This window comes from Alligator mississippiensis, chromosome 8, assembly GCF_030867095.1.
Source record: "Alligator mississippiensis isolate rAllMis1 chromosome 8, rAllMis1, whole genome shotgun sequence".
Taxonomy (NCBI): Eukaryota; Metazoa; Chordata; order Crocodylia; family Alligatoridae; genus Alligator; species Alligator mississippiensis.
The window spans coordinates 57,302,035-57,316,073 of record NC_081831.1 but is presented as its reverse complement, the minus strand read 5'-3'; the positions used below and the strand labels follow the sequence as shown (position 1 = coordinate 57,316,073).

At 38.0% G+C, this 14,039-nt stretch overlaps 1 protein-coding gene across 2 annotated transcripts in view; it reads right to left on the bottom strand.

Moving 5' to 3' along the window:
* The window catches only part of RPS6KA6 (ribosomal protein S6 kinase A6), an 84,824-nt gene that overhangs the window by 10,656 nt on the left and 60,129 nt on the right, over positions 1 to 14,039 (bottom strand). The window contains exons 18-21 of one of the 2 annotated variants that reach the window (XR_009463957.1): positions 13,451 to 13,612; positions 8,380 to 8,456; positions 3,763 to 3,880; positions 608 to 720 (exon numbers count right to left, since the gene is read on the bottom strand). Coding sequence is in view for 1 of the 2 variants with exons in the window: in XM_014607235.3 (XP_014462721.2) it covers positions 608 to 748; positions 3,763 to 3,880; positions 8,380 to 8,456; positions 13,451 to 13,612 (498 nt within the window). In the remaining variant the exon portion in view is untranslated. Of the gene's footprint in view, positions 1 to 607; positions 749 to 3,762; positions 3,881 to 8,379; positions 8,457 to 13,450; positions 13,613 to 14,039 lie in introns of both variants that reach the window. The other variant, XM_014607235.3, reaches the window with a different exon arrangement.

The window sequence follows — 14,039 nt, the reverse complement described above, 5'->3', positions numbered from 1 at the left end:
CAAATCACAGAGAAGAGCATCTGGTAGCCATGGCTGGCAATTCTGTAATTTGATATCAAGAGCCAACATAATGGCCAATAGAAATGTTACAGAAGGTAACGAAAGAGAAGAATTTGAGAGAGCAGCTACTCTCTCTCTCGCCTCAAAAATACTTCTTATAAAACCCCAGTCTTAGAGAACAGGGGTAAAAGGGATTTCTGTGGATGAGGAAGGAATCATGCCATGGAACAACTGGGCCCTCCTTGTAACTACTGCCACTTCCATTTGCATTCCCTTTCTTCCTCTGTACTACTAAAGCTGTCAGACTATTAGCTCTTAATCCTCTGATACTACAGCAACAATGTAAAGTATAACCCAAAGTGAAGCATCTATTGGAGAAATAGATAAACCCCTTTGCAAAAAAGTCCTTACCTATTTCCATGCTAAAACTATTTGTGATAAAAGTTCAAAATCCATTGTAAAACTTTAGGAGATTTAAAGAACAATATTATGATCGCTTGAATTGGGAATGTAGACAGTCAAAATACTGGAATCTGAACAAGACTGTATCCCCTCCTCCCCACTTATCATGCTTACAAAAACTGATATGAAAAGCTTTTTGCTTTACCTTCACTAGATGTGGCGCATCTTGTCTGTTTAGTTGATAGTGTGGCAGCTGGTCCCTACAGGCTATCCATGAGTGTTTTAATACTTGCTCTGCTGTGTAACGTTGATGTGGATCTACATGAAGCATATGGGATAGCAAGTCCTAGATTAAAGTTACAAAAATACATACACGGTTATATCCAAAAAAGAAAAAACACAATACATTAAAGTCTAAATTATGATAAACACTAAAAAAAAAAAGTTGCACTGGCAGTCTAAAAGGCTGCAACACAAGGAAATCAGCAACTGAAAGTAGAGCAGTTGGTAGCTTGACACTACAGAGATCCAAAACCAATGTGCTGTGCTATGTAGGCCTTTACAAATGAATTCAAAAGGCAAACTTTTACGCTAAAGGGTCTTTTAAAATTGTTTGTTTTAAACACACGCTTTATATATAGTTTACAATTGGTGCAACAGATAAAGAAAGGGTGGCAGGCAGAAGCTGCCTGCCCCTTCCATCTGGCTCCTTAACTACCTGTTCTGCACTGCTACCCCCACCCCCACCACCTGCCCCCCTGCCACTGTTTTCTCTGATGCAGTGGTGGCAGGGATGACTTAAAGATGACCCTCCAATAATAATTAGTCTATACATGGAAAGTTATAGCAAATGTATACATTTTCTATGTATAGAATCTACTTATTGGGGAGTCGTCTTGGATTCTGGTAAATGCATTAAGTTGATTTATATTCATATCCTTTGATATCCATAAAACTGTTATGCCTATGTACAGCTTACTTCTCCTGGATAAGCTAAGTAAGGGGAAGTACACCTCAGGTAGTGACAAATAGCTCGGGGGGGGGGGGGGGTAGAAGGGAAGGTGATTTCTGATCAGAAAAAAAAAGCTTTTTGAATGCAGTAGGCAAAACCAGAATATAATCCTTAGGGTAGAAGTTAAAGCTAGAAAAAACTGATATTGAATTTAAAAACTTTGTTATGATAATTAGCTAATGGAATAAATTACCAAGAGAGAGAGAATTCTTCATTACTTGGAGTCTCTTAGACATTCATTTCTTAAATATCGCTCTAAAGATGTGCCACAAGCTAGGTGCCAATTCAGGGATTTGGAACAAAATACTACAGCTGATTTAAATCAGGCAGTCAGATTAGAGGACCAATAATGTGCTCTTTCAACTTTTAAAAATCTATTAACCTGTTACTGTCAGGTTAAAAAAATGTAGAACTGAAAACATCTATTGCATTAGTACCTCCACACATTATTGAATTTAGAAGTTTTAAAATGGTCTAATTTTTACTATTTATAATGTCTGTTACTCTGCAATTCATCTAGCTAGTATATGAAGAGAGAACTTAGTTTTGCTCATTGATTTTCATGTACTAGCATAATGTTACAACACTGGATTTGCAAACACATTACAAGTTGAAATACTCAGATGTTAAGTAGGTGGCAGTCATCTGTTTCCCCCACAACTTCTTGGTTTGAGTCACATTTCTTAACATTATGGTTTTTGTTTTGCTTTGATTTTATAACACTCCATGCCAGATAATTAAGCTAAATACATTTCCCTGTTTCTCTTCAACCCTCATATCAGTCAGTATTCTTTAAAACCTTTGCTTCTATTTTTTTCTAGTTAAATCCAGCAGTAAATTAAGTCCTATATAATCATAACATTTAAATTAAATGTAAGCTGTGAAACAAAAATTATATGCACTACTTATGCTATTTCTTTTCGGAAACATAGAACAACCTCCCTCAGCATTTTTCTGAAAAACCTTCTTCTTGGATCTATCATTTAGTATGATCAGATCTTGTCTTCCTATTTTTTTCAATAAAGTCTTCAAATAATCTTTACAGGGACTCTTGACAGTTCAAGACTGAAACCAGAACTGCAGTTTTTATGTTCGTTAACTGAAGGATTAGGAATGGTTAGTTTTAGACTACTATCTTAAAGTCACTTAGATTTCTGTGTTCAATGTTTCCCTTAGACATGCTGGACATATACTCAAAAGCATATATAAATAACTTTTAAAAATATGTTTTCCTGTAAACTTGTCTCAGTTCTTCCTAGTTTACTGACTACATCATCTTGTGAAATCACAAATACCATGGACTGTAAAGAGAAGTCTATTATTCTGTTCTGCTATATCCTAGAATATAAATCACCAAACTAGAAGATGACAGCTTTTATAGTTGTGGGGTGAATCAGTTTAATAAAACAACACTTATTCTGTGCTGACTGCCCTCTATTAGCCTAGTGAAATCAAGTGCAGCTACCCAAGTTTCAGTTTTTTATTTTGATTGTGTAGTTCATTTCTATGCCAAAAATTTGGGGGGCAATAAAATGATTAAGTGTGCACTGGGAACCTGATGTCCATAAAAGAATGGTGCTCATAAGTAGGACAGCCATATGTCCAGGTCCGACACTCCAGGATTCCACAGCCCAGTCCTGTCCGGTTGGCCACACCTCCTGGGCCCGAGTCTGGCAGGGAGATGGAGTGGTATAGTGTGCCAGGCAAGCACCACTGCTCTTGTGCTGGAGCAAGGACGTGCCATGTGCAGGTGGGTTGGCGCCTGCTCCAGTCTGCTTGCCTTTCTCCCTGCCAGGCTCCAGCCTGGGACTTTTGACCAACCAGCTGGGACAGGGCTAAGAAACCATGGGTATAGTCACACTGCTTATAAGGGAAGTAAGAAGCATGCATCTGGAGGCTCAACTCCTTCATCCTCCCTACCAGGAAGACTGCATAGTTTCATAATTAGTTTTCATCTCATTTTAACTGAGGGCTATGGGAAATGTAACTCAGGTTTTATCTATAAAATGACATCACCATTCTCGTTTTCCAAAGAAACTAATCTTCCAGCAGGAGAAATATTTTATACTACAGATTGATCCATTTAAATTACTCTTGCAAGTGTCACTTGAAGTGTTAAATATATGCATTCTGCGACACTATAAAACATTCTGCCTTTATTAAACATAGCCCTTGATTTAGTCGTAACATAAGAAAGCATCAAAATATACCATATGGTCCATACTTAAGAACAACTTTAAATCAGTTGTATTAGCATATGTATTTTTGAGTTATACTAGTCAATTATTAGTTTAACTTGTTTGCCTGCATTCTTGAGAACACCAAAAAATATAAAAACATGTATATACCTTTGCCGCATCCGAAACAGTGTCCCAGTTTCCTCCACTTAAGGAAAATTTTCCACTGCCTATCCGGACCAGGATTTCCTCAGGAGTGTCATTGGGACCATTTGCAAAAGGAGTATAGCTATTAAAAAAGCAACAGCAAAGAAGGATTGCATACATATGGAATTATTCAAATATATATATGACATAAGTAAATCAATTAATGGTGGGATAAAATGAGAAATAAGCCATAAAGTTATTACACAAGATGTGTAATAATAACTTCATGGATGGTTCCTATCAGATCTTTGATTGAAAATGTGGCCAGTGCTTCCAGCCTCCAGAGCACGCCGGTGCCCTTCAAGACTGCCGTGTGCTCCAGAGGCTGGGAGTGGTTGTCAATTGACTGGGGGCTCCCAGCCACAGGAGCATATCGAGCCTTTGGCCCTGATTCACTTCCCCAACTAGGAGTTCCCATCAGCTGGAGGTCATAGCCAGGGGAATGCAGGGGGAGCCCAGAATCATGATCCTGGCAATCTGATGCTCAGTCCCATGATTGCACCTCCTGGCAAGCACATGTGGCATTGCAGGAAGCGCAGTTGTTGCAACTGTACATCAGATCCCCATTGCACATTTAATTTAACATCCGTCAACGGCTTGAATCATTTAATGGTGTCTTAGAGATGTGCACCAATCTACTAGTAGCAGAAAATAAAAGCAACAAGCCCAGTTACAGGAAAATTAAACTTAGAAAAAATGTACCAAGTTTCAGAGGCTCCTATTAATAAGGCTGTTTTAAGAAACTTTAAGAAAGCTAATAAATATACCCAGCATCATTCTTTAAATTCCTCTGTTGAGACAAATCCCTTAATTACAATGCATTTAACTATGAAGAGCTCAGAATTATAGTTACTAAAAACTTGTATAAAACAGCCTAAAAGTTTTTAGTAGCTCTGAGAATATTACAACACCTTAAAATGCTACAAGTCAGTGTCAAAGTTTAGATAAAACAAAGTTCTGTTCAAGTTAATGAACTGCACTGTTTACAAATTCAACTGCTTCGCCTCACTTGTAATTTCCTGACACAAATGCTTTACTAATCCAAGGATATATTGGTGGGTCTGCATTTCTAAACATCTCACTGGTTAGGTCTCATACTATCAACATTTAGATATACACAAGTATTAAATCTTTTTAAGATCTGCAAAATGAAAAAATATTAAATACCTGGGGCTCATCTGAACGTTAAGATCTCCAGAAAACAGCTAATTAGGTTTTATAATCAATCATACATTAACTAATCTGATTAAGTTTTGAGGTATTATTTTGGTAACTATCATTTATTATTTTATTTTAATATCTTACCTGGTTTTATGATTGATCTTATTTTTACTTTAAAAAAAATGCTCCCTGGGCTTTTTATGGGAACATATAAATAAAATGTAAGAAGTTATAAGTAATTGTTATTATGGAGGACAAAGCCGTAATAATATCCAAACTTATACAAGAAGACACTTTTGGCTCAGACAGCGCAAAAAGTCTCTTTTAAAAAGCAAAAAGACTATATTAACTCTTCATTACTCAAAAAATTAATTAAAAAGCACAGTTGTTTAAAATATTATTTGTTGGACTAAAAATTATGAAACATTTATGTGCAGAAAGACACTTAGTGAAAATTTACCAGTTGAGAAGTACAAATTACTAGAGATGCACTCATACATCGGTCTATGTCATATCAGCACTGATAAAAGGACAATTAACATTATTGGCAATTGGCTTTTTTCTGGCTGATGTGGTCAATAATGTCACCGATAAATTTGCTAAATGTGCACAGATGCAGCATGCACTCTGCCAGGAGTGCAGCCTGGCAGCTCAGAGAGCAGCATCTGGCTGGTCTGTGAGGGGGAAAGGGCGGTGTGGGGGGTGTAGACTGAGGACCCCACAGTGAGGGAGGAAATGGGGCTGGGGCTGTACAGCCAGGGCAGGGTAGGGTGCTAGATGGAGCCATGAGCGGCTTGTCTGGGGGGTGGGTGACTCCTGCTGTTGCGCACACTGCATGGCGGGCATGTGCCCCTGGATCTGTGCGTAGGGAGAGGGCTGGGTGCCCCACTTGGGACCTGGGGTGGCGCTGGGCTCTTCCTGGTGGGGGGGGCGGGGGGTGGCGGTACTGGGAGGGAGGCCTATGGGGGTACTAAAAGAATAACCAGAGTACTAAAAAAGCCCCTATGTATATATTTTGTATTTCTTTTAAGGAGAATCCTCTGAAGGACTATCACTTCCAATTATTTTTTGCCAAGGTTTCAAATGGCCCACCCAAAGGAAGCACAATTTCCACTTCCTAAAGCATAGTCAAGTGAAAGAAGCAGTATTTACATTCAATTTGAATAAGGGCATGGACAAACAATACATTTTTGTCAGGACATATGCCCCTTTTCCAGCACAAGAAGTGAGCACATATGCATTACAGTGATTTGCGGCAGAAAATTTGCTCTTTCAACCAGAAACTTCTCTAGAGAGTAAAATTTTGTAGCATCACATGTAATGCCTGTACTCTTACATTTGGTACAAAAGGAGTCCCTAGGACCCCAAATATCCCAGTCCTTCGCTCTCCTTTCTCTCCCAGCCAAAGAGGGATAGAGGGAAGGAGTACGGGTTGCCTGATAGCCCAATCAGTCACAAGCTGTCAGTGAGACCTGCTGCTGTCCCCACTTAAATAGTCCTGGCAAAGGAGGGCAGGCTGTCAACGACTGGACTCCCCTAGGGACAGGGGGACTCAAAGAGCAGCACTTTGTCACCTCTCAGCTGGAGAGCTCACCTCTGAAGCAACTGTGTAGCTCTTCAGCCAGGAGGAGAAACTGTAAGCCCCCCCCTTCTTGCTACATTTTATGGTGCTGCAAATTCCCCTGAAATTCTTAGAGCTGCAGCTGAAAGCCTGTCCATACCCAAAGGCCAGCCTGGATTTCTGTCCAAGAATATTACGACAGCCTCTGAAGGCTATTCCATGCTTACTACTAAAAACATTTTATGAGCGATATTGCTGTTCAGAGAACTATATTTCTGAGAATTACCAAAATCTTCAATGCCACTAGACAGTGAACCTTCTTGAACAAGAGGAGTGTCACAGACATGCCCTATGGAGCCATGTCATCTGGCCTGTATGGCTTCCCAGAAAGGGCCAGAAATGTGGCAGTGGGACAAGCAGCAGTAGTGTTAGTTAATACAGCTACCAGCAATTACATTTTGCTGGGACTCATCTTGCAGCCAAATTTCCAGCCCTGTGGGGAGACCCGTGGGCTGGATCCAGAGTGTGAAGCTGTCTTCTGACCTCCAGGGTAGATGCTGGCAGGAGGAGCAGGAGCTACCTATTGCAGCTCCCAATCCTAAACTTCCAGTCCTGTGACACAGGTAACAGGGCTTCAGACTCCTGATCCAGAATGCAGACCAAGGTCAGATGAGTCCGACAACCCTGTTCTACAAGATGACAGGATTAGTATTCTGGGTTGTGACATTTTTACAGTCAGTGGATTTCTGCAGGAAGAATACTAGAATTATACAAAACCAAATTCCAGGCCTAGTAGCCATCAGAAAACTAAAGCCTGAATTGCAAACTTTTGAGCTTAAAGTTAGCAGAGAATGTATATTAAATATGGCTTTTTAAAAATATATCTATTAATTACATACTATTATTTGCATTCTGGTACAGTCATATTACAATTCACACTGATAAACCAAATATATGGATGGTTACCAACTAGAACAGACATCAATCTATAAATCAGAATTTGCTGCTACATTTAAATCAACTGTCTTCCTTAAACGACCAGTATACCACACCAATAGTCTTTTGTGGCAGGGCAGGCTTTATTAAATTAAATCACAACCTCAATTTATTATCTTTTATTAAAAATATGCACTTTGATTTATTTTATTTGGAACACTGCTAAAGAAGGCATTTGCTAAAGAAGGCTGACATGCATTGTTACCCTGAAATCTGATCAGTAAAAAGCTGCTTCAGATACTTGCAAATGTGGACCTCCCTACAGAATTCTGTCATGTTTGTACCACATTTTCTTTAAAAGACATGTACACATTCCTATCTAAAAAGTTGCACACATCCTCAGAAAATTAGTTATATAGAGGAAACAGCAAAACCAACTCCACAGACAATTCTGACAACTGCACAAAGTAAAACTGAAATTAAGAGCAATTTATCTCATCTTTTAGCTACAGTAATATCTTCGGTGTTACTTATACTTGCAGGTACTTGTCTGAATGATGTTACCATTAAGTTGACAGCACACTTAAACTGATTCTAGGTTTCACGTTCTTTTACTAACTTGCATTAAATGTAACTACATACAGGAAACTGCTGAATTAAGGAAGCATTCATCTAAATGCAGGCACTATACTATAATCTGCATATGTCCAATGTGCCACAAAGCCAAAAAGTTTTATGTAACTTGTTACCAATAAGAACAAAAACATACACTTTATTCTGGGCAAATAAGGTAACAGAACAATTTTTTGAACTATCATACCTAATCAAATCTCAGTGCTGCACTCAGATCTGAATACCTACATGTGTATATCAAGCCAAAATTACCATGAATTAAAGTATTAAAGCTGTGAGAAAGTTCTTACCCTGCTAGCATTGTATAAAGTAGGACACCTAAACTCCATATATCACAAGCAGCATCATATCCCTGTCGCATGAGAACCTATAAAATAAAGAACTATTAAACATCTATTTACTTGATGTACGTAGAAACTATAGGAAGGGTAAAATAATCCCAATATTATTTCAGAAGATTAAACAAACATGATTTACACTTACATTCCCTTAAACTATCACAATATTTTGAAGGTTTTCCTTTGTCTTCAGTCTGATGGGAGAGGGCAAGGATAGTCACAGCTATTTTTATTATGCTCAAAATATTTCTTGAGATGTTAACATTGGTCATAATACTATATAAACCTAATCTTAGCATCCTTAGCCAAGGAAAACTCCCATGGAAAAAAATCCATAATTAAACCAGCCCTTCAGTACTGTATTTAAACAAGCTGAGAGATGTGCAAATGTACAATATTTTTAGTGTTTTAATGTATTATTACTCAATCTCTAAAAGGAACGTTTTCTTTGAAAATACCACTCTGGTAGAAGACACATGGTAGAATTGTATGACCTAAAGCAGAACAGATGCAGCATTATCCAAAGGAAAAAAGCTGGGGGTGGGAGTGGGGGAAATGGAGGGGCTGGAAAACATGGTAAAGCAAGCATGATTACTTTAAATGCTCTCTCAGAAAAATATAAACAAGATAATTAAAATATTGACTATTATAAGCCTCCAAGATAAAAAGATACAGCATGATGTACAGTAAAAAAAAAAAAAATCATCACTTATAAACAAAAACAACTCGAGCGCTGGATTGAACACCACTGAGTTCTATACTCCAGTGAGATTGAAATCAAACATGAAGAGCTTGAGGGATTACCACAGTTTGAAGTTATAATGGATTTGGACAAGGAGTCTACATTAGAAGATCTGCAGAAAGCTATTAAACTGATCCCTGGGAACAAGGGATCTGGCAATGACTGCTTGCCTGCTGAAATCTACAAATGACAAAGTACTTCAAAAGCTCCATGAAGTTATACTGCTCAGTTGGAAAGTGGAAGCGGTACCTCAAGATTTTGAAGATGGTTGGTTTGTACCATTATACAAAAACAAGGGGGACAGAAGCAACTGTGACAACTACAGAGGTATTTCCCTGTTGAATATCATTGGAAAAATTGTCACTAACATTATTACTCCCTAGGTTGCAAATCGTTGGGTGAAAAAAATCTATCCTAAAAGTCAATGTGGTTTTCACTTACAATGCTCCACCACTGATATAATATTTTCAGTCAAGCAACTGTAAGAGGTGTAGAGAAAAATGAATACCACTGTACATAGCCCTCAACGATCTGAGGAAGGCCTTCAATTCAGTTGAGACGGAGCCTTTTTACTGTTTTGAAGAAACCAGGTTGATCCCCCAAACTTTTGAAAATTCGCTCATTACATTAAGGTCTGAAGGCAACTGTAGTGTATAAAAACAAAGAATCAAATGCCTTTGACATCAACAATGGGGTGAAACTGCGGTGTGTCTTAGCATTCAAGGACAGCAATAATAGCATTTATCTTCAAACCAGACTAGATGGAGGCTTGTTCAACATCATAAGGTTTAGAGCAAAAACCAAGATGAAAGCTGGTTCTGAGAGATTTTCTGATTGCAGATTACATGGCCTTGGTTGCCCACAATGACTCTTCCCTGCAAAGTCTCTTGGGAAGATGTTCCGAGTCATGCAAGAGTTTTGGTCTGACAATTAGTCTTAAGACTGTGACCATGTACCCAGGAGTAGAAGAATGAATACCCGACATCACTCTGGAGGGTAAATCTCTTGGAGTCATCAACAGTTTTTGTTACTTGGGTCTATGATCAGCTGAAATCTCGACCTCCAGACTGAACTAACAGAATCAGAAAAGCAGCTAAGAAATTCAGGCTATTACAGAAGATGCGAATCTACGAGACTTGTGTGCTGTCATCCCTGCTTTATGGTTCAGAAACATGGATGTGCTAGACATATCAAAAGATTGAACAGCTTCCACGTGAAATGCCTGTGTAAGATCCTGAAAATAAAGTGAGAAGACAAAATACCAAACACAGAGGTGCTAGAGCATACAGGACTAACACACTTGGAAACCACGATCCAGAAAAGGAGGTTGCGATAGGTGAGCCATGTCAGGAGAATGGGAGGAGATTGTATCCCCAAGAACATTTTGTACAGTGAGATTCAATACAGCTTTAGAAAGCAGGGTTCCCCTCTATGACAGTTCCATGATGTGCAAAAATTATATGAAGTCACTCAACATCAATGGAGAAAGCTAGGAGTAGCACACAGAATCCCACCCAATCTGGAGGGAACATATGGCACTGGATACAGCACAACATGAAGCTGCTTTGATCCAGAGGATGAAAGCAAAGTGAGACAGAAGAAAGCAGTGTGCTGTAAGCTTGGACTAGAACTCAACAACACACGGCTTTGTGTAACTTGTAAAAAGCTGCACCACTCAAACTGAGCTTGTCAGCCACAAGTGGATTCATCAGGCACCTGACCAGACCTCTTAGGTTTACACCATGATCCAAAGGATACACAGCTCACTAAAAGAAATACAGGGGAATCTGAACAGACATAGTAGCCTTACTACATAATAGTAAGTCACACAAATCTATGATAAAAGTTATCCCTTAAAAATGTGTAATAACTTTATTGTGTGGGAAAGTTAGTACATGACACTGCCTTGTGCCCATTCTGGCACTCAATTGCATCCAGAAGTTGTTTGCTCAATGCAAACCAGGCCCCTACTGCCTAGTGTTCAGGGGCTATAAAACGCAGGAGGCAACCAAACTTGGGAGAGCCGGTCCTCTCATTACTCTTTACTATGAAGTAAAATAGTTAAGGAGTAAATTTATTTGGAACTGAATCTTTTGAGGCAGAGTAGTAGTTTTTACAGAGCAGTGGCATACAAAACATAAAAGGAAAACATAAATTCTGATTAAGTTGAACCACTATTTTAGAGTACTAGCAATGCCTGATAATGTAGGGAAACTGCAACAGACTCCAGGAATAAAACCAAAGGAGTACAGAAACTAACTTATGATATACACAGATTTAATGAATAAGTTGAAGGGCAAAAAAAAAAAAAGTATAAATTTTGGTTCTCTCTCACATTTATGTAACAAGATTACCCAATCAGTTAGTTTTTTGCCTTTTAAGAAGGCAAAAGGATTTGAACCATTCTTCAGGAAGCCATGACAAGGGAAAAAAACATTTTTAACTCTATTAAATAAAAGCTATCATGAAGAGAATATCATGCACTGAAGAGACTGAGGAAGTTTACATGAAAGGTGTTGCCCATATTCTCCTATTATATTGCTAAAGAATTATTTTCCTTATTTCCGCTTTGTAAAAAAGCTAAAAAGTTCATTTTAAAGTGTGAGAACCTTCTTTCAAAAGACCTGTCCTTCATATTTAATGAATGAAAGTTTATTGACATTTTGGAAGTGTTTCATTCTTCAGGTAGGGAAGTAGAAAAGACAATGATAGCAAATAAGGAAACACTGGAAGTGATGCAAAGAAAAGAAAAAAAATTAACCTGCATTCCAAAGGTGCAAGATACATACTATTCTTCAGTGCATACCTGACTAAAGCTATTTAAGCACGAACTATTGCCTGATAAAACTTTGTGAAAGAAGATTCAAGAATTGAAGACGCAGATTTTGTGGAGAAGAAGCATTCATAAGAAATTGTAGACAGGCAGGAAGAGGAGGATACTTACAACTCAAGACAAATGCCAAACGAGGAATGGGAGGACAGACTGCCAGTAAGGGGAATAACCCACTGAACAACATGACCATAAAGATAAGCCAAAAATAAAAGAGAAAGAACAAAGTTAGCTGCATTTTGAGAATGAAAAGAAAAATGTTAAAAAACAGAGAAGGGGCAAAGAAAAAAAGATGCCACTTCTTTACAGAGACAGGCATAGACAGGACCCTGCAGATGTTTCATTTATGGCATAAGTAATTTGTTAATTGCAACATGCCACATGTTCAGCCAATTTATGGCACGATAAAATGGCTGACCAGCCACAGAGATGTTCTATATGTATTTATCAAAAAAAATGCATATAATAATTACACGCACACCAGAAGATCTTTGCAGCTGGTTTGTATGTCACTTTCAATTGAACGTATGACATCACAACTGGGAGAGCCTCAGGACTGGGGCTAACCCCATCCTAATCTTTACATTTGATTTTTATAAGGAAAAAGGACATTTTGGAAGGGTTTCATTCTTCAAGGGTAGGACAGTAGAAAAGACAATGATCGCAAATCAGCAAGTACCGGAGGTGATGCAAGCACTGGGTATAGCAATCACAAGTTAATAAAATGAAAACAACAACAGATAAGCAAAAACTAGTACCTAAAGTTTTCGATTTCAAAAGGGCAAAATGAAAAATTGAGGGAACAAGGTACTAAATAGGACTGAGGACTTCAGAGACTTAAAATTCAAAGCTTCCTTTATACTGAAGTCAAACGCTCAAAAGTTATGTGGGGTTTGGATCCAAAGCAAAGGGGGAAAAATGGCAGGGCAGAGTTCTAGATATAACTGGATGAATAATTATTTCAAAAAGTATGCTGTGACTAAGCAGAAAGCCTGTATGAAATGGAAAGGGGGATACAATCAGTAAAGAAAGACATTAGAGATGTCAGAAAATAGGAATAAAGTGAGAAGAGCCAGAAGGCGAGGTCAGTCAGACCTTTTAAAGGAAATAAAAGCAGTGGAAGGCATTAGAAATATACCCAGACAAGAAAGGAAAGAAGTTAGGCCACTATGCAGTGAGGACAGGATAAAGACTTGAGTATCCCCAAATTATATTAGATTACATTTTGTTATTCAGAAAGCAAGGTTCTAATAAATAGCTGTATTATGCAATATTTACAGAATATGAGTGCCAATTATGTTTAAGTTTCAGATATATGAAAGCAGCTGAACACCAACATATTTTTAGTAATCCTGATATGCAAAACATGTTTGTTTTAGTAATGTGACTATGGAATATAACTTCTTCAGATATCAGATTATCACCAATAAAATTACATAATCTTAAAATACCTCTGGTGCTACAAAGTTTGCAGTGTAGCAGGGAGTTAAAAGAAGTCCGTTTTCTCCTCGAAGTTGCTTTGCAAACCCAAAATCACAAATCCTGATAGAGTCAGCATTGTTCGAGTCATCCATATATAAAATATTACTAGGTTTAAGGTCTCGATGCACTACCTTAAAAAGAAAAGAAAGAGAAAACCCCCATAGTGGCCTTATAAAATCAGTACTTAAACCATTTGTACAAAATGTTACAGAGTTGCATCTGTACAGATGTGACAAAGTTAAGGAAACGTGAAGAAAAGTACATAAATTCCCCTACTTACATGTTACCTTTTCTGTTCTAGGAAGGCAGAATAATATATATGTATATCATTACATCATATTTTCCTTTAACTTCAAAATGCAGTTGGATTAAAATGGTCTTACACAAGACATTCTTATTTATTGTGCAGATTCAGCTAACCTCAAGCATCAACTGAGAAAAAAAAACACCGGTCCATGTCATAACCTACAAGACTGGGGGTTAATGAGCTTACAAGCACAGAAGGAATTTTCTGTTATCTTTTATAAGAAATAATATTTTAGCCTTTATAATAAAGTT